The 24380-nt window shown below is 34.6% G+C and overlaps 1 protein-coding gene across 7 annotated transcripts in view; it reads left to right on the forward strand.

Annotated features, from left to right (window-relative positions):
- Window positions 1-17774, forward strand: part of KIF13A (kinesin family member 13A) — a 247494-nt gene extending 229720 nt beyond the window's left edge. For 5 of the 7 annotated variants that reach the window (XM_031946800.1, XM_031946801.1, XM_031946805.1 and 2 more), the window contains 3 exons: window positions 479-583; window positions 10322-11417; window positions 16015-17774. In XM_031946800.1, coding sequence (XP_031802660.1) covers window positions 479-583; window positions 10322-11417; window positions 16015-16304 — 1491 coding nt within the window. In that variant the 3' untranslated portion in view covers window positions 16305-17774. The remainder of the gene's footprint in view (window positions 1-478; window positions 584-10321; window positions 11418-16014) is intronic. The other 2 variants (XM_031946806.1, XM_031946802.1) reach the window with 1 other exon arrangement.
- Window positions 17775-24380: the final 6606 nt, after the last annotated feature.

A 24380-nucleotide genomic window follows, 5' to 3' on the forward strand; every position in this document is an offset into this window, starting at 1 on the left:
GTGCACGTCAATGGAATAGCACCTCACTAATCCTATTCTGTAACATAGCTGAGGTCTTGGTGGCAGTTTTTGATTGGTTCATTTGAGGGTTTGTTTTGTTTTTTGGGTTTTTTTTTTTAGTTTTTTTTGAAGGGGAAGGTATTTGGGAAACAATATTTGGGGGTGGTGACCTTTTTCATTAATTATATTATGAAATATCATTTCAAATGAGACAGGTCCTTTGGACATTCTTTGAATCATGAAAGCATTTTTTTTAAGATTTTGGCATAATTGCACTTAGATTAATGCTAAAAATTCCATTTGAAGGTCTTGTGAAACTTCATCCATGTCTCAACCCAGAACATTGCTAATCAGCTGCTGCGCAACTCATTTTTAATGAAAACTTCAGCATTGCTTTTCTAATTTGCATGATTTAATATGTATTCCACCCATTGGTGTCTTCTGTGTGTGATGTATTTGTGTGTCTTAACCTTTGCAGAGCATGCCTTCACCTCAGGTACATAACGCTGGCTGTGTTGTACCCTCAGGAAGTAATGGCAGCAACCTGCCAGTAGAAAACAATAGAATACGTGAGGAGAAGATTGTAAGTTCTGGATCAGTTTCTGTCATAATGCCTGGTGGTGGGTTTAAGGCCCTTTCACGGGCAATTATGCAAGTGCAATAGAAAAAAATATATTTGCTTTGAGTGTTTTTTTAATTTTAAATATTGAAATATTCTTTTGCATGAATATAAATATGAGCTATCATTTTCTTTTTTTGTTGCTCTGAGTATTAGGCAGAGAGAAAAAGCCTTATTTAAATGATTCTGGACTTGAATTCATAAAACAAACACCACAAACTAACTAATGTTGAAATCTTTCTAATGTGTCTGTACATATTGCTCAGATTCTGAAGTTAATCTTCATAGAAGAGTTGAGCTCAATTGGAGTAAGTAATTCTGCATTTAGCTGGGAGTATGTTTGAATGCTTTTTATTTTGCCTGACGCTCTTGCCAGAATTGTTTGCAGTTCCTAGCTGTACTGTAATCCATCCCTACCATTATTCATTCCCATTAATTTTCATCTCCATAACGCAGGTGACTTTTTAAAAATTTGCTGTCAGAATATATTTTGTACCTCTTAGTACCGGCTGTGCTTTAAGGGAAGGTTTTTCCATACTTTAACCACAGATGATTTGAACATAATCTTAAAAATCTCATGCCCCAGAAACTTGGTTTGCAAATTCTACCCTTGGGGGAAACTTTTAAATATCCAACAGAGCCTGGAATTTTCCTGCAGGTATGCAACCAGGAAAGGGCTAGTTTTATCTTGTGATAGAGACCAAGCTGGGGTGGCTTCCCAGGTTCTGAGTAAAGTTTAACCAGCTCTGGTGGAGCTTGGCTCTGTGGTGTTTACATTTGCATATTTTTATGTTGTGTGTAGCCAGAAATAATGAAGAATTAATTTCTTCAACTCCACTACACATATTAGTTCCCCAGCTTAATTGAAACAGTTTAACAATTCCAAGCTGCTCATGCATGTTGAGTGAAAACTAACTGATACTTTATGCAGACATGCAGCCCATTGTCCCTCCTGCACTCCAGAAAGATCTCCATAGGTGATCTTTCCAGCCCTACATTCTGTTCCAGGGAAATCCAGACTCTTCTCCCTCCCCCAGCTCTCACATGACTTTTCTAGTGCAGAGAAGAGCTCAGGGCTCTTGGCCTTAATTCTTTTTCCTTATCTCCCAAATCTGTTAGCTCTCTGGTATGTCCCTTAAAAATGACTCCTTCCCAGGACAGGAGCAGGAGCCAAAAGGCTGACAGACTAATTTTTTTCCCTTCACTTCCTCTGGTTCCAAGATGGATTTAATCTGTCTATTTATTTATGTGGCACCTATCACCATGGCACGCACTAAATTTAAACCAATTTTAAAAATAAATATTGGCTGAAATGATAGTGAGTCATTAAAAGACCCTGCCATGTGCTCCTTTATAAGCATTTGTTTACAGGTTTTACCTGAATGTTTATTTTTGTGTTTTCAAAATTGTTTTTCTTCCTTATTATTTTCTTTACTCCCTTTTTAATATTGTGATAAAATAAAGGAGACTATGGTAGGGCCTCCAGTTGTCAAATTATAAGAAATTTAGTACTGTTAAAAGACCTCAGTACAGAAAACCAAAGCAATATTTTTCTCTATGTATAATTTTTAATAATCATGGGATCATAGATTCAGATCTGGAAAAAAACATTAGAAATTATGTAGTTGAGCCCTTCATGATATGAATAAATTCATATTTTAGTAGTAATATTTTTATTATTGGAATCTAGGAGCATCCTTTAGTGAAAAAGGCCTATTAATCCATTTATTCAAAAAGCCTTTTTTAAATGTATATAAAGTTTAAAATTACAGTTCTTACTTCAAAGAGTTTACATTCTACTACTAATGTATATTTATACATTATCATACACATATCATTACATATCATATTCCAAGTACAAAGAGGTAGGACATAAGAACAAAAGATATATGTATCTGTTGAGGTCTAGATTTGGGGTACCTAAATGAAATTAGGATTTAGTTGAGGTCTAGTGGCAGGTTTGGGATACAGGAAGTCAAGCAAAGCTCCCCTGCAACCCCTTTGGACTAGTTGCGGTGCGAGTTCCCAATAAAGGAATTTATTGGCCGGAGAGCTAGATTGATAAAAGAGCTTTATTATTGGGTTGGGTTTGGAAGTAAGGATTTAGGTGAAGGTAGAGATAAGGAGGGCACTGCACAGAGGGTCCTCACATGGCTAGCATGTTTTGAATCTCTGCAAAGAGGGGTTCCCAGCATGGCTCTTTTATAATAGGAGACTTAGCTCGAGGGGCTTTTGGGTGTAGCCCCAAAGTTGGCTCAGATCCAGATGGGGCTGGGACAGGTCCGAATCTTCTATTGGAATTCAAAAGGACCAGCATTTGTGAGTCAAAGGGCAATTACATTCACTAGAGGGGTTTGGGAATCAAAGATAGGAATCTTTCTCACATCATATCCACAGAATAATATAAGAAAATCTGAAGATAAAGTGTAATGCCAAAGAAACTGAGCAAGACAGAGATTAGAGACCAATTCAATAATTTATTAAATTGAGAGAAATACTGGGACCAATGGATCCCAGGGCTAGACGAGACCATCATCTCAAAGAGTCTAGCCCAGATCTGGTCTCTGGGCAGGGAGCCTTTTATGGAATAACAACAATGGAGGGACCTAGGTGGGGATAACCTCATAGAAGGAGGTTACTGATATTCTAATGACATTAAGGAATGTCTATAAAACCTTTATCTCAACCATTAAGAGGGGAAGGTTATAACCTTAAGGCAGAATTACGAAATAGGATAATTGGAGGAACTGGTCACCCCATTAAAAGTGAACTTTGGCATTACAAAAGAGAATAATGGAAAGATCTATAAAGATTTCCCAGAAGAGATGATACCAAGCCTTGGAAGAAGAGAAGCATATTGAAAGGCAGAAATTTGGGGTAGAGGGAAGAGTGCTTTGTAGGCAGCAAATTCTGCATACAGAATTTGGACAGTGTTCTGCTATCCAGAGATTGTATTATGTATGGTTGTATCATGTAGTTTTTCAGTCTGACAGTTCGGATTATATCTGTGCTCAAAGATTTTTCACCAAGTTTTAAATGAAGACACAATGGCAGCAAAATAATATTATCTGCATAATGTTTGAAATGGAAAAGTTATCATCATTCTGCATATCCAAGCTTCCTGTCTATCCCTGATGTTTTGAAGTGGATATGAACCTACTTTTTCTTCTATTTCTTCTCTCTTCCCCAAACCCAATCTAATGATTAGATAGCTGAAAACTCTTGTCAGAGATATAAAACTTCATTACTTCAGACACACATGACATCACTAGTGTAAGTTCTCCCTTTGTGTACAAAGACAAATTAAATATTTTAGATAAACTCTTGCTAGAGAGAGTAAACAGTCGGCATGTACTATCCCCCTTGTCCTGAGAAATGAATCCAGAGGCATAACTATCTAGGAACTGTGGCCAATTCCTTCTGTGGAGAGCACAAGGGGAGCCATAACAAATAGGGAGAAGGAGCGGAAAAACCCGAGAGAAAACAAGAGAAAGTTAGTCATACATAGCCAAGCATCAGTGATCATCCTGTAGAAAGTAAGTGAGAATCAGAATTGGAGATGAGAGAGAGAGTGTGTGAGTGTGTGTGAGTGTATTGGCTGTGTAAAAACATCACAATCCAAAGAGATGAACTAGCAAGCGTGACCAAGAATCACAGCAGGACTGGAAGGAACTTTGTATACAGATTTAGTTTGAAATCATCCAAAGATATTCTGTGATTCACTCAGCAGGAGGAGCATGCTTCCTTTGTTTCTAGTCTTAGAAACTAACTTCCTTTTTTCATCTGGCAGAGTTTCAGCTGTGGACAGCTCCTTCCTATTGACAAACAGCTGAGTTCAAAAGGTGGTGAATGGCGGAGGAGTGTACATTAATAATATTAATAATACATTAAGTGTATATTAATAGGATTAGTGAGAAATTATTTTAATTATTTTATTACCCACCTTAAGTTAATAGAAGGGAAGATTTGAGAGGATATGTGAGTTCAATTTTGGACATAATGAATTCAAGATATCTATGAGACATAAGTTCATCAATTCAAGATATCCAAGACATCTGGAAATATAAAACTAGAAATCAGGAGCAAGATTAGGACTGGATAAAGAGATTTGAAAATATTCTGTTTAAATATGATAATTGGATTCATGGGAGCTGATGAGATCACCAAATGAAATTGTATACAAAAGGAGAAGAGGACCCTGGGTAGATCATTAGAGGATACTCATATTTCATGAAAAAAGGCAAAGAGGGAGGAGAAGGAAATAAGTATTTATATAGTACCTAATATATGGCAGAAACTGTTCTAAGAGCTTTTTACAAATATGACTCATTAGTTTGATAATGGGCAAGACCTGGATGAAGGTCTAAATAGAAGGCAAAGTAGAAGTTTTAGAAAATACGAAATACTTTTCTCAATATTGAGGAGGGACTATCTCCAGTAAGAAAATATTTGTTACTCTCAGTACTCCTCCATAAGTTTGGTTTCTTTTAGTATCAAAGAATAACTTTTTACTTATTGATTAAAGCAGTGAATCTGAGCCTAAGGGATTGTCAACAGTATAATTTAAAGTGAAAGGAAAATCAACCTGAAGACCCTAAATTAAGATCACTTAAATTTTCAATGCTTTAGGCATCTCTCTAACACCTACTATTTCTCTATTTGTATTAATAGAGGTTGTTTCCAATATCAGGAAAATAGCAGGTACTGATTAAACAAGAAAATGCAACCAGATGTAAACATTTAAAATTCAGTATATTGTTTGTTGAACAAGAAAATTTGCAAAATCTATAAAATGTGTGGCAGAATTTTCTAGTGGCTCTTCTTCCTTTCTTATCCTTCTCACATACAAAACCAAACTAACACATACAAGCACATAAAACCTATTCTTATTTGATTGTATTTTTTTAGAAATCAGAGACAGTCCTAAGGCAAGGTGGAAATAAAATCCTGGTTGTATGTTACTGGAGCTGTTAAACAGGATGTGCATATTAGTCCTTTCAAATTCAGGTTCACATAGCAGGAAAGTGTTAGAAAATGGATTTGAACTCAATCCTTCATTTCCTGGCCCAGTATTCTATCCACTGTGCCTCTTAAGTTGTAAACTGCCTAGGAGACTGTACAAAAGGCTGTCAAATGAATAGTAAATGTAAAGTGAAAAAGAAAACTGTTCTTGGAAGAAAGCGTCTTATGAGACAGAAGAAAGAACAATGAATGCTATGATAGTTCTCAAGTAGAATTTCTTTACTTCTGAATAGCTACCTTCAGTTTAAAAAGTATGTTGCATATGCTAATTGTTTTTTCATTAGTTGATAAATGCAAATTTCATGCAATGTTGAAAACTAGACTCTGAAAAACGTGTTGTATTTTCATTCTTCAAATAATTATCCCCACAATTTGGCTATCTAGTCCTTCTGAATAACAAATGACAGAAAAATTACATTGATAAATTAATCTTATTGATCTACAGCTTTTAGGGAAGCTTTGAAAATTTTACTTCCCCCTCCTAACCTCCCACCAAAAGTATGAGCACAATTTACCTCTTAAAAGAGTAATTTATTTCAAAGTTGTAGCAGTAGCAGCACAAAAAGTCAGAGTTTTTTTTTTTTAATTCAGAAATAGGAGAAAGGATTTTTTGAAATGTTGCATATTTTACATATATACACACACATGCAATACATCTATATGCTAAACATATTCTTAAAACACTTATAACTACAGGTTTATTATTATTATAGCTTTTTATTTACAAGATATATGCATGGGTAATTTTTCAGCACTGACAGTTGCAAAACCTTTTACTCCAATTTTCCCCTCTTTCCCCATAGCCCCTCCCCTAGATGGCAGGTTGACCAATACATGTTAAATATGTTAAAGTATAAGTTAAATACAATATATGTATACGTGTCCATACAGTTATTTTGCTGTACAAAAAAAAAAAAAAATCGGATTTTGAAATAGTATAACTACACGTTTAATAGTTTTTTAAAATAATTTCATATATGCAGAGAGCTTTGCAAACCTACCTCATTTTCCACAAAAAAAGGATTCAATCAATCAGTTTTCAATTCAATCAATCAATCTTCTCTTAGAAGATTTTTGTCTATGGAGAGGATACTTGGGTACAAGAAAATCCCTCTTTGCGGTGGTTTTATTGGAGGCAGCCTTAGTCTCAGTGAAATGAATAATTATTCCAAAATCTCAGCCAGCTGGTAAAAATTGCAAACGTTTATTTCTCCTTCCAAATTTAGCCTGGTTAGTTGAGGCCTATCTCTCTGCCTGGCTCCAAGAGATCTTGCAGCTTTGTCCTTGGCTTCTGCCTCTGTTTTCTTCAGCCTCCAGCCAGCTCCGACTCGTGGCTTCTCAATCTCCAGTCTGTTCCACCAGAAGAAGTAACTTCAAGCTTCAAGAGCTCCCTCTATTTATGTGATCTCCCAAAGGTTAACTCTGCCTTCTGGAGGGAGAGGGATTCTGGGTTATCTCCCAGAGTGCTCTCTGGTCCTAAGGGAGGTGTGAATTCAGCTCTCATACTAGCCCTGAACTCTCCCAAAGGAGTGAACTCCATTGAATACTTAGATACTTATGAACTCTTTAAAGGTGTGAACACAAGCATTGTTCAATCAGTTCCAATTAGTATCTTGTTTCAAATTCTGGCCCAAAATAACTCTAAGATTAAATTAACTCCAATGTCTTTAACACTTTGTAAAGAAATGTCTTAACACTTTAGTAAAGATTCTAACACCTCTTCATGCACTACACTATTTGAGTTGCTTTGATTTTCTTTTACTCTCATTTTATACAGTAGACTAAAGAGTAGAAGCTCTACTAAAGTAAACACAGTTTTGTTCTAGTTGCTAGACCTAGAATCAAGAAGATCTGACAAAATATGATTGCACTTATTTACCAGCTACATAACCCTAGGCAAATGGATTAACCTCTATCTGCCTCCATTTCATTATCTATAAAAAAATAATAATAAGGGCACCTACCTTCTAGGGTTATTGTGAAGATGAAATAAGATGATATTTGTAAAGCACTTAAACATTTAAGCATTATATAAATGCTAATTATTATAATATTGTCATTATTGTTGTTGCTTTAATGGTTGAATAGCAATTGATTATATATTTAAATAAATGTACTTTGCAATATCATCAATAATTATCTAGTCTATTCTGGCTGCTGAATTACTTGGGATTTTTTCTTTACACACAAAAAAATACAATGTTAATTAAACATTATAAAAAGAAGTGTTTTTATTACCTTTGTATTAGACAGCATTTGAAAGACAAAGAGAACTCTTAATGAAATGATTGTATGCCTATCAGGGTGTATCCCATTAGTAACTTCAAGACCTTATCTTAACATAATTCATCTTGAATAAATGCATGAATCAATAAGCATTTCAATCAACAAACATTTATCAATCATTTACTTTGTATCTAGCACTGTGCTAATCACATTTATGAAGGATTTGGTATATAATAGATACCATGCTAAATTAAATACAGGGGATCCTAAGACAAATATAAATAATCCCTGCCTTCAAAGAACTTACATTCCATTGGGGAGAAAACATGTAAATAAATATGTCCAAGATAACGTAGATGGAAGCCAGATGTACAGAGGAAGGATCAAGTTTCTGAGGGAAATCAGGAAAGGCCTCCTAGAGAAAGTGGTGCTGGGTATTGAATGGAGCCAGAATTCTAAGGAGTACACATGAGGAGAAAGAACATTCTAGCTCTCTGGGGCAGAAACTGGAGATGGAGTGCTAAGTAGTCCAGTATGGTTGGAGGGGGCATAAGTGGACTAGAAGGGTAGAAATGTAACAGGAACATGAAGAGCATTAAATGCCAAAGAAAAAAACTTTATAATTGATCCTGGAGGTAATTTTCAGTCATTAAAAATATTTATGTTGTCTTCTTATGTCTAATGGTAGCCAACTCTAGAGTGAGGGGAGGAGAAAGGAAGGAAAAAAAAAAGAAAAAAAATGTATATGGTAACTTTATTTAAAAGGAATAGCAATAGTTATACTTAAGAGATTTTCAATTTTATGTGCAATCATCTTTTTTATTATACTGTTATGGACATGCTTGTTTTATTCCATAAATTAAAAATAAAATATTTGCATCTATTTAAAAATAATATTAGGAAATGTCCCTCACAAAGCCGTTTGTACCGGTTCCTATGTAGCTACCTACATTGCCCTAAAGGCACAGTAGATAGAGTACTGGGCCTGGAAAAAAAGGCTTGAGTTCAAATCCAGCTTCTGGCATTATTATAGTATTATTATGTGAACCTGAGCAAATGACTTGACCTCTGTATATCTAAATTCCCTAATAAGTGGATCTATATAAATATAAATAGTATGATTATAAATAATATACATAATAAATAAATAAATTTCATGTAAAATGAGAATAATAATAACACCAACCTCTCATAATTCTAACAAAGATCAAATGAGATATTTAGAAAGTGCTTTGCAAACCTCAACTCTATAAATGCTTATTATTCTTATCTTTATTACTACCTATCCCAAGAATTGGTTTTGCTGACATGAATGAAAAATAAGAAGTCACCATTGGTTTTTCATCAGTATTTCTGAATTTTTTTTTTTTTATTTTTGTAGGTAACATTTGTCATTGATGCATTCTAACAAGTGGTTTTCCCCCAATATTCTTAAGCAATACTGGTCTTCACATGTTAATATGGCCTTTTTTTTTCCTTTATAATTTTATTGAAATATTTTGATTTATATTTTCATTAATGAACTTTAGTTTGATCACTGACTTTGAGACTATTATAAATCTTTAATGGAGACATTTAGAGTTTTAATTGTTCATATTTGCCTGTTGGCAACAATATACAGCTAGTTATAGTTCAATATAATTGGCATAATGTTTTTTAAGTTTTCTAATTGGTCCAAATACCATCTAAATATTTCTGATTAAAGGTAACAACTAAAAGAGCCAAATGCTGTTCAGAGCTTCATCTCCTTTTTACTGTCCCAGTATTATTTTAGTGCTTTGCCCTTCACAAAGCAACTCTAGGTGCTTTTTATAATTTCTTTTATTATTCCCCTTTCACTTTTTAGTACTGTAAGAAAAAAAAAAAGGATATGGCCCTCTTCAACCTCCTTCCATTTGTCTGCTTATTTGATTTAGAAAGGAAAAGTATTACAAAATGCACTGTTAATAATTCATTAACATGTTCAATTAACTTAATTGAAATTGAACATTAACTATGTTCAATTTCATACAAACTGCTAAAACTGAATGTAAGGTAAGGCAGTAGTATTTGTAGATTAGAGAAAAAAATCTAGGTAGGTAATTTCTATTAAAGGATCTATGGGAAGCAGCTAGGTGGTACAGAGGATAGAGCATCAGCCCTGAAGTCAGAAGGACCTGAGTTCAAATCTGGCCTCAGACACATAATACTACTTCTATAACCCTGGGAAAGTTACTTAACCGCAATTACCTCAGCAAAAAAGAAACAAACAAACAAAAAAAAGAATCTATGACAATGTGCCCTGATTTCATAGTACTTGACACCGAATAATAGATGTTACTTTAAAAAATAAAGAAAAATAAAGAAGGGAAAAATTAAAATATAAATGAATTCATGTACAAGTGAAATGTTTTAATCATATCTCAATTCAAGGTTTATAAGGAGAAAATGACTAATTTTTGCCTTTTCCCATAGGACTCTGAGGAAGAAGAACATGAACTGGAAACTATGAGCAAAAAGCTAGTAAGCTCACAGCCTTATGTTCCAGTGGAGTTTGCTGATTTCAGTGTTTACAATGCTGGCCTGGAGAACAGGGAGTGGTTTTCTTCTAAAGTTGATTTCTTGAACTCCCGGGTCTTAGAAAAAGAGGTATCGCGTAGCCCTACCACTAGCAGTATTACTAGTGGTTATTTTTCCCACAGTGCCTCTAATGCCACTCTGTCTGACATGACCGTACCGTCTAGTGATAGTACAGATCAACTAGTCAGTCAGATGAAGGATTCGGACACCAGTGAGCATTCAGGACCTTCTCTCGTGCATGATTCCAGACCTCTCTCCAACAAGGAGTTGGCAGGGCCAGATGGAGACTTGGCAAAGGATAAAATAAGCACAGTGATACTCAAAGAAAACAGTGCCTTAGTCAAAGGGAGTCCACTATCCCAAAATACCATTAAGAAAAGTTCCAAAGAAGAGGTCTGTAGAACTGGCTCATGTTCAGGAATAGATCCCTGCTCCAATAAAAACCATCGAATGCCTGTGGGATTTACCACTAGGGAAGTGACCATAGAGCACATGTCAGACATTGTTGAAGACCATTCTTTCACAGAGTTCATGGGTGTCTCAGATGGGAAAGACTTTGATGGGATGTCAGACCCCCTATCCTCACCTGTCGGAGATCTTTCAAGTGTGAAAAAGAATCTACCAAGTAAAAGTAACCCCAGGAGTGATGCGGATTGGTTGCAAAACGTTGGCCAAGCAGAGTCTGAGTCAGAGAGTGATCGGCTGTTAAACTCCACAGTCAGTCCTTTGGGTTCAGAGTTAACAAAAGAGGATCCTCACTGTCAAGCAGACCCTGATGCCTCTCACCATGGAGACTTGCTGAGAAAGAATCAGTTAGACATTACTGATGAGGACGATGGTGTTTCTACAGAGCAGGTCTGTACCCTGCCTACCTGGATGACTGTGGGAGAGCAAGTCTGCTTTAGTAACAAGACAGGAATCGTGAGATACATTGGACCAGTGGATTTTTTAACTGGCACATGGGTTGGTGTTGAATTAAACGTTCAAATGGGTAAGAAGTATTCAATAACATATGGATTTCTATTGCCATTTTCTACTCTGAGATATTCAACATGTAGTATCATAATATTGACTATTTTAGCTGTCTTACTGGTAGAAGTAACAGATGCCTATAAATTTTGCATGTGGGAAATTAAATTGACCAATTTTGTTTAGTATTCTAATTATTTTTAATTTTGTAAAGAAGTAGAACTTACTATCATTCCTAATGAAAATAGCCAATTATCTATTTGAAAAAAAAAATAAAAGTGTCACATTAGTGTCACATTCCACTTGCAAAAAAAAAATAGAATTTCAGTTCTTTCTGCTTCACTTGCAGCTGCTTTCATCTGCAGTCCCATTAATAAGAAACTCAAATCTATTGAAGCTGTCTTGGGATTTAGGGAGGAGTTCAAAAATGTAGAATATTTTTTAAAGATAAAGGTAATTCCTTTTCTGGTACCAAAATACTGTCATTTCATTTGGCAGTGAAGGGAGTTATTTTTACCTAAATGGGAAGCAACTAGAACTTGAAGTTGTTAGTTGAGGAAAGGCATTCATGAAGATTACTTGCAATTTTTTTTTTTTACCTGTTCAATATCTGAACTAGGAAAGAAGAGTGTGCAACAGAAAACCATAGAACAAGGTTGATTATGGACAGAACTGAGAACCAATCAAAATTAATCTGAGAGCCAGCATTGCATCTTGGAAAGAGCAATCTTCCTTTAGTTAGGACACCTGAGTTTGGGTCCTGTTCAAACCTTGAATATTTCACCTTGAAAAAGCACTTAATTTTCATGATCCTTTTCCTCTGTAAATGAATCTTCCATAAATCTTAAAGTGCTAAATAGGTGTGAACTATTACTATCTTCTTTGCTACTTCATCCCTCTTCATGTCTGAATCCATCATATTGCTTCTTGGCTACCCAATGTCTTTATTTTATTTTATTTTATTTTACTCATTTTCTGCACAGTTTCCTGGGCTCTTTACTTCAAGATTTTTTCCAGATGTCTCCTCCTTTAAAACTGGAATACATTCTGTTTTCCATTCTTTTGCCAAGTGACTGATTAATTAATTTGATAGGATAATTTTTTTTTAATAAATATCTATTGAATATAATGGCACAATGGATAGAGCATTAGCCCTGAAGTTAGGAGGACCTGAGTTCAAATCCAGCCTCAGACCCTTAATACTTCTTAGTTGTGTGACCCCAGGAAAGTCACTTAACATATATATATATATATATATATATGTATGTATGTATTGGGTATAAGAGAGTGTTATACTGTAGGTTCTTAAGGATTACAAAAATAAGCAAGACATAGCCCCTTATTTTGAGGAATTTTTAATTTAATAGAAAAGCTAAGACAAGTACACAAATAACTATAATACATATTGGAAATTGATCAGGGCCTCAAAAGTATTATGAGAATTCAGAAGAAGAAAAGATAATATCAAACTGAAGGAATCTAGAAATAGTTTGTAGAAGAAGCGGAATTTGTGTGTGGTCTTTAAGGACAGAGGGTTTCAACAAAGAAAGGTGTAGGAACATGGCATTCCAGACAGAAAAAATAGCAGAAGCAAAGGGGCATAAGAAAATATAGGACGTATTCAGAGGACAGTGAAGAAACCAGTTTGTAATATAGAATAGAAAGGTAGTAATAAGAGATGAAACTGGAAAGACAAGTTGGGGTTATATTATTACATGAAGCTTTCAGTGCCATGCAATGAAATTTTGATTTTGTTCTCTAGAGGGAACCACTAATAATTTTTACCAGGGGAGCAAAGTGATTCAAAATTAATTCATGCTAAGATATTAATGGCTGATGATTAATGTGCTACCTTTTTCCCAACCCCCAAAAAAAAAAAACATATTAAAGGATTCATTCAGTGTTTTATTTCTGGTTTCTTCTTTCTTGTTTATCCATACAAGACTGTAAGCCCTTGAGAATAGGGATTATGTCTTTATTTCCTGAGCATACTAGGCAGCCCATATGTTTGTTGAATAAATGAGGCCAGCCCTAGGTGTAGGATTCCAAAGTAATGAAGCCTTGTAATAAGACAAGGAAGAGTGAATTTCTTCCCTTTCTACCTGAAATAAGAAATGGACTCACTCTTACTATCTTCTTATAAACTTAAAATCCATAGAAGCAAATAATCATAGTGTTCAAAAGAATCTTAAGAATTCATTTAGTTCATAATCCTACTTGAAGCAAAACATCTGTATGATACAGTTGAAAGAATTCTGAATTTGTAGTCAGTGTGAGTTAAATCCTGGCTCTACCATTTGCTATCTCTGTAACCTTGGGCAAATCATTTAATTTCTGGGCCTCAAATGCTCTTTTGTAAAATGATATAGATTAGATGATGTCTAAAGTTCTGTCCAGCCCTACAGATCTATGATCCTGCCATCTTGATTTATGAATCTTTAGTGTACACCAAAAGGAATCATCTAGTCTCTGCTTTAATATCTCTAGAGAGAGAAACTCATCGTCTCATGCTAAATGTCAGACTGTTAGGGAGTTCTTCATTTTTCTCCATTGAGAGCCATTGTTGTTCAACATGTTGAGAGCGCAGAAAGACTGAGTTCAAAGTTGATGATTTTCGTTTAAACAGTTGATCTCTTTTTGTGTTTTATGTTTATATTATATATATATATTTAATAGTTAATAGGTTACCAAAAATTTGCCTTCCTAATATTTTAACTCATTGGTATTACTCCCTTCTGGGGCTAAGTAGGACCAACTTAATGCCTCTTTAATTCAACAATTATTAATAAAGCATCACAAATATTTATTAAGGAATACAAAAACAAAATATGAAAAAGAAACCCAGATCTTGAAGAACATTCCAGGCAAGGAAAATGAACCTGTGAAAAGGCACAAAGAGAAAAGATAGAATTTTATACAGAGAACAATTAGTATGCCAGACTGAGTAGAATATGTGTTTGGGTGTATGTGTGTGTAGGTAGGTAGGTTAGTAACATGGATAAGTAGGCTGGTGCAAGACAGTTTTCAGCTGAGTTTCTGTTTTATCCTAATGACAATAGGGAGCCACTGAAGATTCTTGATTAGCGTATGGTCAAACCTGTTCTTGTTTTGTCAGCTGGTTGGAGATTGGATTGGAGAAAGTAGAGATACAACCACAAGTCCACTGAGGAGCCATCAAATACAGTAGTCCAGAAGTGACGTGTAATAAGAACCCACACCAGGATAGTAACCTTGCAAGCGAAGAGAAGGGAACAAATGAGAGAAATGTTGTGTAGGTAGAATTAAGGTGATCTGGAAGTTAACTAAGTCTGAGAGGTGGGGGAAAAATAAAAATCAAAGATGACTATAGATTTGAAGTAGGATAACTGGAAGGGTGATGGTAACATCAGCAGAAATAAAAATGTTTGGATTAAGAATGACTTTAGAGGAAAATGGATGATCCAGCAAATGAAACTTGAGGAACAGTGAGACAGGTGTTTGTGTGTTTGAGGAAAGAAGTAACAAGTAGAGAGCATTGTCATGAGAGCTGAAGAAAGAGAATGTACACTTCAAGAAGCTTGTCAACAATGTCAAAAGTTGTAGAAACATAAGGAACACAAGGGCTAAGCGGAAATACCCCACACTGGTTATAATGGTTAACAAATAATTAAAACATACACATATAAATACAATTCTATGACAGCCCTTCTGATATGTAAAAATACTTCTCTTTTCCCAAAAGTTTTATCCAGGCTACATATCCTTAGCTCCTTCTATTGATCTAATATAATATGGTTTCTAGTTCTTTCAGTGTCCTGACCACTCCTGAAATATGGTCTAACGAATACAGACTATAGTAGAACTGTTACCTCCCTTGTTCTGCATATTAAATTTATATTAATAGAGCCTAAAATCACATTATTTCTTGTGGCTGTTATATCACACTGAGGACTTGTATTAAGTTCACATTCAACTGAGCCACTCTGGTCATTTGTTTCAAGACTTCTGCCTTGCTTTTCCCTCATCTCTCATTAATACTTCATGACATATTCAAATACTGTACAACCCTCCTAACTGTCAACAGTTCTCCATGACCATCCACCATTTTCCTTTTCTTTGAGAGCAAAATCTTTCCTTGTTCTTCACGTTGGGACAGGCACAGGATAACTACTATCTTGGTTCCATACTCAAGATTCTACCAACCCCAGTCAGTATCCAAAGAATGCTTCTACTTTTAACTCAGAAGAACCTAATGGATATTCAAGAGGAGGGACAGGGAATTCAAAGGTTTTAGTCACAAAATTGGAATGATATTCTTGCAGCCTGTGGTATTTTAGTGGTTAGGAAAGAGAAATACTATTTTCTTTTTAACCTTAGTTTCCAAAAAACGTTCATCTACTTTATTACTCTTTTTTAATTCTTTCATGTCACACTTTGGTTTGCTTTTTCCCTAATGTGCTGTCCATTCTTGGTTCCTTTCCTATGATAGGTTCCAGGTTTTTAAGCCTTTTTAGGACAGGAAAAAACTACTGTCATCAGTACTATGACAAAAAAATGAATGTTGAGCTTAAAATGTGACTTCGTGGAGGGGAAAAAAAAAAAGAATACAGACTAACAGCATATTTGTTTTTACATTAAAGGGAAGCATGATGGAACAGTGAAAGGAAAAGAATACTTCCGGTGCAAACCACAGCATGGTATCTTTGTTCGCCCTGGGCGCCTTCTGAAAGCACCAGCTCCCACAAAGAAATGCAGCAACGCTTCTCGACCTCAGGCAGCCTCCAGTCTTGAGAAGAGGAAAAGTGTCATGGTTCCAGTTCCATCTCCCTCTTCCTCCAAAGCAGGAGAAACAGCACTTTGTCACTCAGGTGACGCAGCAGCTTCTACTTTTTCCAGGAAGCAGGAAAACAGAAAGTCATGGATTAACTAAGCAGCAGTATGCTTTGATATTTGCACTTATGACACAACTTTCCCCATTTCCCCCACCACTCTGTAGGAAACTTTATAAATTAAAAAAAAAAAACTTTATTCTTGTATATTTTTAATTAGTCCTTATTGGATGTGTGCTCTTTAGAACCATGGACTCAATTCTCTAATTTTTTTTTATAAATAATATATATATATTATATATATATGAATATGTGTATCTATAATTTGTCTGTCAGGAGGCAGGCATGGCTGCACACTAAAATAGATAAAAATGATTTGTAGATAACTGAAAGGTACTGAATTCTTTGTTACAAAACGAGTTGGGGGGAAAATCTTATTTTAAACAAATATTTTATTGCAGAACAAGGAGGATGCAAGGTCCCTCTTCATGAAAAAGGTTACAGTATGCTGTTCTTTATAACCAAAGAACTTGTATTAGACATTTGCTGTCTTATTTTTTCTGTAAATATACATTTGACTGCAAGTTTGGTGCCATGATTTTCTTGGTCACTGGGCACCATGCTGCCTTATCGGTCCTCTGTTAAATAAGCACACTGAAAATCTTTTTTTTTTTTTTTTTTTTTTTTTTTTTGTCTTCCAAGTGGCCTGCCACTGTGCTGACCTGCAATTGTATTGCTTACATTGACAATGACTGAGGCTGTGAGTTTTGTATTCCATAGGCACTTGTTCCAGCCCACTAGTTAAGACTACAGAGAGCAGTATTACTGTAAGGGGAAAACCAGGTCATACCACCTTGGCTCGGGGGTTTTTTGTTTTGTTTGAGGTGGGGATTTGTTTGTGGGGTTTTGTTGTTACTGTTTTTAAGTGAATCTGGGAAATGAGGATGAGACAGGGTGAGCAAGCAGCAAAGGTTTGCGTCTGTGCTCGTTGCACTGGGGATGGCATGAGATATCTGCTCAAATACAGATGATGCTGCCCTTCGTGACTGCATCTATTAATGTCTCCTACATTGGGAAACATGAAAAGACTCTGTGGTTATGGGTGTGTGTGAGCATGCGCGTGTGCGCATATGTGTGTATTTTTTTTTAAAAAACTGCTTTGTATATCTATGCTGTAGTTATTTGTAAAAATGTACTGAATGGACAGTTAGAAATGTCTTGTTTCTAAAAAGAGAGTGTACAGTCTGTGGTACCTTTTTTTCCCCTTTAGTCTGTAGCATCAGTAAATGAGTGGAATACCTGGGACCTTACTGAAAAGCTGCTGTTCTTCATATGATTTTGTGTATAGTAATCTGATGATAGTATTTCACTATTTGCTGTAAAGAATTGTAATTTATATTCTATTTCAGTCATATTGTATTTAATTCATACAGATTTTTTTGTGTTTTAGAATACAGACTATAATTCAAATTTTACAAAGATAATTGTTTGTTTTTAATAACACCAAAAATATGGTGTGAGGACAGATTGTGGTTTAATGTGTTTGTTGATAAACATTCTTCCCTGTTACAGTTCATTTCTGTATTATTCTTGCTATCTGTCATTGGTGCTCCAACTCCTTTGAAGGAATTTTTAAATTCCTTAAGGGAAAAAGGACTTTACCACTAATTATAGGTGCTGATGGTAATCTAATCAGTTATGTGTGTGCTACTGAAGTTTGAAAAGCAAGCAACATTTTTACCTTTTTCATGCATGAAACATGAAATGGATAAACATTATTTCTATCAAAATTTTCATCTGAAGAATATTTTATCCCGGAATTTCAGTTAAAACTATTTTCAGCAGCTCAGAATAATCCACTTTTCTAAAGTAAGAGAATTATACTTTGTTTTTCCTATTTAGAAACATTTGTTTGGAAAAAGACTCCAAGAAAAATTATGTAGAGAAAATTCAGATGAGTATACACAGATACTATATAAGATACAAAGTGATCAAAGGATCCACTAATCAAATACGCTGTTTTAATGAGTATACCTACTTAAGTACAAATCAAACAGTTCATCTTCAATCTAAACTTGATTGAGATTAACAGTATTGCAGATCATTGATATTATCACTAATCAGAGTGAGTAAACAACATGTTTCATTCTGTATTTGATTTATAAATAGAATGGCACAGATGGGCTTAATCATTTGTTTCTAGACTAGTCTGTCTTGCTTTGTATTTGTTTTCCATTACCCTGGTGATGAGGGAGAATACAGTACAAAGATTTCAAAATCTGACTCTCCTCCTTCAGATCAATGTGAACACAAGCATGATACTTTGCCTGTAAAAGGGGAGAAGGAAGGGGATTGCTTCCTCCCTCATAAAGGGACATTATAAGAAAAGCACATTGTAAACCACAAAGCTTTTCAGAAATGTGATCTAGAATCTTGGCTTTCTATAGTGCTAGTTTATGATTTATTATAGATATGTATTTGTGTATATATGTATATGTTCATACATACACGTACACACACACACACACAATGAATTTTTGATTGCCTCTCTACCAAATAATTGATTCCTTCTCTGCAATTTATGGTCTTAAGAGAGTTGCCTAGGAAACTGAGAGATTTAAGTAATTTGTCCAGGGCATCAGTAGCTGGACTTGATGGAAGTCAGTTCTCTATTCATAATGACTCACTGCTTTTCCATCTGCTTTATAGATGATAGCTTGATAGATAGTTAGAAGAAATGAAGGAAAAAAGGAAGGAAGGAAGAAAGGGAGGAAGGGAGGAATAAATGATAGAGAAACACACATATGTAGATATAAAATACATATACAAACATTTCATATCAGATATATTAGATAATGATTTTAAATTTTAAAGCTATATCAATCAATAAACATTTATTGAGCACCTACTACATTCAAGTTATTGTGCTAAGTGCTACATCTAAAGAAGCTTTCTAGTCTCTTTAAATATTAAATGCTATGCAATGTCTTGCACAACCAGCAGAAGAGATGAATTTGAATAAAAAAAAATTTCCTCTCTTTTTCCTAGGAAAAAAAATGGCACACTATTGGCAGAAAATGTGGAAAAGCTTCCAGAATCAACTGTCTTGCATTGCTAAAGCAACATTAATTCTAGTTGTTTTTTCAAGCAATGTGGGACCTGCCCTACCAATATTTTCTTTAAAGTGTGTTTGTAATAAACATTTGAATTAAGTTTCTCTCATATTCTAGTAGAAGAGAGAATCTGCCACAAGGCCTCAAGGATTATTCAGGAATGATAAGTGGATACAATAGCCTTCTGCTAGTTTTAGTTAAAGTAAAATATAGAATGTGGAAAAGGGAAGTGGGGAAGATAACAAATAGTTATTAATTTATTAAGGGCATACTATGTGCTAATCACTGTGCTAAAGTACTGGGGATTCAAAAAGAGGCAAAAGATAGTTCCTGCCCTCAAGGAGCTCACAATCTAATGGAAAAGGCAACAAGCTATATGTATCATTTATTGTGTGTGTAGCATACTTATATGCATACATAAACACACACACACATACACCACATAGAGGAAGTGATTGAGAAAGGGAGGCACTTTGTTTTATAGGATGGATTGGGAAAGAACTCTTGTAAAAGATGTGATTTAAAGGAAGCCAGGAAGTAGAAATGAGGAGGAAAAGCATTTTAGGTGTAGAGGAAGTCAGAGAAACTGCCCCAATCTGAGAGATATACTACATCTTTTTTCTAAAAAGCAAGGAAGTCAGTATCAATTGATAAAGAGTATGAGACAGGGAGTAAGGTATAACAAGACTGGAAAGGTAGGAGGGGGCTAGGTTATAAAGGGCTTTAAATACCTATTAAACATGTACAAATAGATACAAATATTTGATCCTGACAACTCTGGAAAGTGCTATTACTAATCATCCTTATTTTACCCTTGAGGAAACAGAAGGCAAAAGAGGCTAAGTGATTTTCCTAAAGTCACCCAGCTAGTATACACACTAGAATATACCATAAGTGTCTGTTCATGGATCTGAACTCAGATCTTCCTGACTGTAGGCCCAGCACTCTATCCATTGTCCCACATAGATTTCTACCCGTAGGCAACTTTCAAAAAGAAACCAGAGAAGACCTTAGGGGAAAAAAAATTCCTAAAGTCTATATTTGATCTATTCCTCAGCTGCCCAAAAAGGAGGATGAAGAGTGGGAGACTAAATTTGAGCTCTACTTGGTGGTGATTGTTCCCTATTATATGTTGTTTGAAACTGTAATCAAATTTCTTGATTTCTTTTAGTCTATTAAGAAGCAATATTGTCTTGTATTTATAGTTGGTTAATTGATTTGTTTTAAGCTAGATTTTTTGGAAGATAATTTTGTTCTTTTACCCCCCTAAAAATAGACTTAATATCTAAAAACAGAGAGAACAACTAAGAAGATATTTGGATTCTCACTCTATATATTCTGAAATGGCTTGGCAGCCACTACCATGTTAAAATTCACAATAGGTTTTCTCAGTGGCAAAATATCTCTGAAAGTCTTTTGGGAACTCTATTTGTGATGATATTGACAAGCTGTTTAATAGAATAACGATTGCCCCAAAGAGCATAAATTAAGGTTAGAAACCAAAGAATGTGGAAGGACAAAAGGTGAACTTAAAAGAAAATAAGAGGAACTAAGTGGTAGCATAAAACCACTTGGCTGTTTCCACAAAACCTAAATGCTTTAAACTAAAATACTTGATATTTTTATATGCATATCTAATTTTTAATTATTACTTATGTAATTTTTTAACTTGAGTTTTGAAAATCCTTGCCAGGATAAAAACTAAATAACCTTTTAGTTTATTTAGAGTCTACCAAGAAGTCCAAAGAATGTCTTAATCAAATAGTGTTGCTTTCTCCAAACCTTTTAATAGTAAGCTTTCTATCATGGGGGAAAAAAGGGTATGTTTTTCACAGTCAAAGCTAAAATTCAAAAACTTAGACAAGCAAGGTATTTGTTGAGAACAGTATTTCATTTCAAATGGAAGGAATCCTTTGCCTCTGAAGATCTATCACTAATCTTGCATTTTCAGTTTTTTTCAAGCCTGGTAATAAGTTACATATATCTAATTATGTTTTCTTATCTATTATCCCTTGCAATAAATGATAATGCATTTTTGAAAGTCTAGCTGGAGTTAGGACTTGTGGCAAAATAATGTTAATAGACTTTAAACTACAATAGAGGATTTTACCTAAATACTCTCTACTCTATACTCTCTAACACATAGTAGGAGCTTAATAAAGTTGAATTGAATTGAAGCTAACTGAATTGAATCAAACTTATGGCCCTATATTTGTTAGTAAATTCATTTATATATGTAGGTTTCAAAGAAAGTTAACAATCCAACGAATAATTGACAAATTGTAGTTGGTAGTAATTCAGGAACGCTGATTTTATGATGTAGTTGAAAATTAAATTGCCTCAGTATACCCAGCTGAGACAAATTATTTAAAATAAAATTATATTTTTATTTTGCCTATTCTCAAACTTTTTTTTTTTTTTGCAAACTTGGTATACATTGAATTAGAACTGTGAACAGCAAATGATGCCATCTCCTTAGTACATAAGCAGCTAGTTAGGTGACACAATGGATAGAACCCCTGGCATGGTGACAGGAAGACCTGCATTTAAATCTGGCCAATCCTGATAAGTTGAACTTGAATAAATCACTTAATCTTTCTCTGTTTGATTACCTCAACTGTAAATTGGGGCTAATAATAATAACACCTACTTTCCAAGGTGGTTGTGAAGATCAAACAAGATATTATTTGCAAAGTGCTTAGCACACAGCAAGCATTTAATAAATACTTGTTCTCTTTACTCTCTCCCCTTAGTATAAGGTGAAAGGAAATTTATCATATGTAAAGAAATGGAAACATACTTTAATTTACTAGCCAGAAACCCCTACCAAAATTATTAGCCTTGTAAATAAAAATGTAAATAATAGTCAACAATTTTTGGCTTTTATTGTTAAAAGCTATGTCTCTACTTGTGACATAGATATAAATATATGGGGAAATAAGAAAGAAGCCTAGGTTCTAGATGTTCTAAAAAATAAATTGTTTTAAGTATAACTTTTAAAAAAGAACAGGCAAATTAAAGAGGTAAAAAAGTAGAAAATGAGAGAAAATAGTTAAACAGATATCAACATATTAACTGGATGGAAAGAAAAAAGTATTCTAGAATAGTATCAATTTCTGTACCAGCAAAATAACATCATAAAAGTTGAAATTAATCCCCCATTAGTGAAGATAGAATGCAGTAATACTCTTTTTTTACTAACTACTTTGAAGGAATTCACTACCTGAGAGAATTTAAAGTAGCTCCTCACAAAAAATTATCAAAGATCTTTAATTTGGAAGGTAAGTAAATATAAGGATATGGTGGTTGTTTTTTGGCCCCAAATCACAGAATAGCCTTGAATTTAAAATCAGAGGGGTAAAGATCAAGACAAATAGAGAAGGAGCATAACTCTTAATACACTTTGAGGAGAATGTTTCAAGAACTTTGTTGTTGTTTAGTCAGATCTGGCTCTTCATGACCCTATTTGGGGTTTTCTTGGCAGTGACTGGAATAGTTTAATTTAGCATATCACAACTACGGGCTGACATTTAAATGGCTCTGGATATTTGCCCCACTATTCCATCTCTTTAGATACTCCTTCAGTAGAGTTCTTAAATGATCCTGGTCCAAAATTATATCTAAAATCAATCCAAATATTGGCAGCTTGTTATGATAGTGCTCAGTATTCTATATACTTTATGACACAGTCTTAAAGTCATATAACATTGAATCATCATCCTATCCCTATTAAAAAAGGGAAGTGAGGATTTCTAGTTTTGTGAAATGAATCACAGAGCTGCCAAATTGTGAAAGAAAATACCCAATAGAGTGGGGAAGGAGGATTGGTCAAAAATAATCACTTTCATATATAATGCTTTTTGCTTCTACTATGTATATCGCAATATCTATTTTAATTAATGTTAAATTGAGAATTTTTTTTTAAAAAATCAATCCCTTTCTCTTGGTTTGAATGTAAACTGATTTCTGAGGAAACCTCTTAGTATAAGTTGGAAAATACCTAAAACTCAAGACTGGAAGGTTCAGGGCCAACACATTTTCCTCCCCCACCCCCTAACAAAATTATACTGTTCCAGCTTAACAACAGTTTACTACATTTATCTTCAAGGCAGAGTTCTTCAAGACCTCAAGCATACCCACTTCAAATCCTACTTGCTGATTTTGTGTTGTCATTTTTCAGTTGTGTTTGACTTTGTAACTCCATTTGGGATATTTTTTGTTTTGTTTTGTTTTTGGCAGAGATACTGGAATGGTTTGCCATTTTTTTCTCCAGCTTGTTATATACATGAAGAACTGAGGCAAAATGGGTTATATGACTTGCCATGGGTCATATGGCAAGTAACTGTGTGAGGCCAGATTTGAACTTGAGAAGACAAGTGTTTCTGACTCCCGTCCCAGTTCTCTATCCAGTATGTGACTTAAGCTGCCCATTTTTTGAATGGCCACAGCTAAATTATAAATCTCCAGCAGCAGTGTGGAAAGCCACTCTTTAAATGGCTCTTCTCATCAGAGATAATGCCAGAAGCATGGAAGCCACACAAACCTCACCTGCATCTAACAACTATAAAGGGAGTTTATCTTAAAAGAAAAGTCTTTAAGTTAAATCATAATTGCTGAGACCCCTCAAATAGAAAAAAAAAATTCCCAATTGCTATCCTTACTTTGATATCTGACTCTAGATAAGCTCTGCCTTCTTTCTGGTTGTGGCAAATTTTGCTTTACTGGAAACATTCAACAAAGACAAGATTACAGATGCCTGTGGATAAATGGCTTCAGGAAGGGAAACTTTCTTGAAACGTCAATCAGCCTGAATCCTCCTCTCCATGATTCCCATAAAGGCAAAGACTATCTCTATCGTCTCACATCCCTCCCTTTACTCCAATTTCTCTAATGCAAATTCTCAGATTCTTTTCTTTCCCAATTCTGAGATGACAGTTTTCCACTTTTATACAAAGCACTTAGGATATCTTATTTAAAGACTTTGAACAAGTCTTGTTCACACTCAGTTATTATTGTTTGATTCAATTTTTCTTTAAAAATTTTTTTGTTATTTTTATTTCTCCA

Source organism: Sarcophilus harrisii, chromosome 1 (assembly GCF_902635505.1).
Source record: "Sarcophilus harrisii chromosome 1, mSarHar1.11, whole genome shotgun sequence".
NCBI classification, from domain to species: Eukaryota; Metazoa; Chordata; class Mammalia; order Dasyuromorphia; family Dasyuridae; genus Sarcophilus; species Sarcophilus harrisii.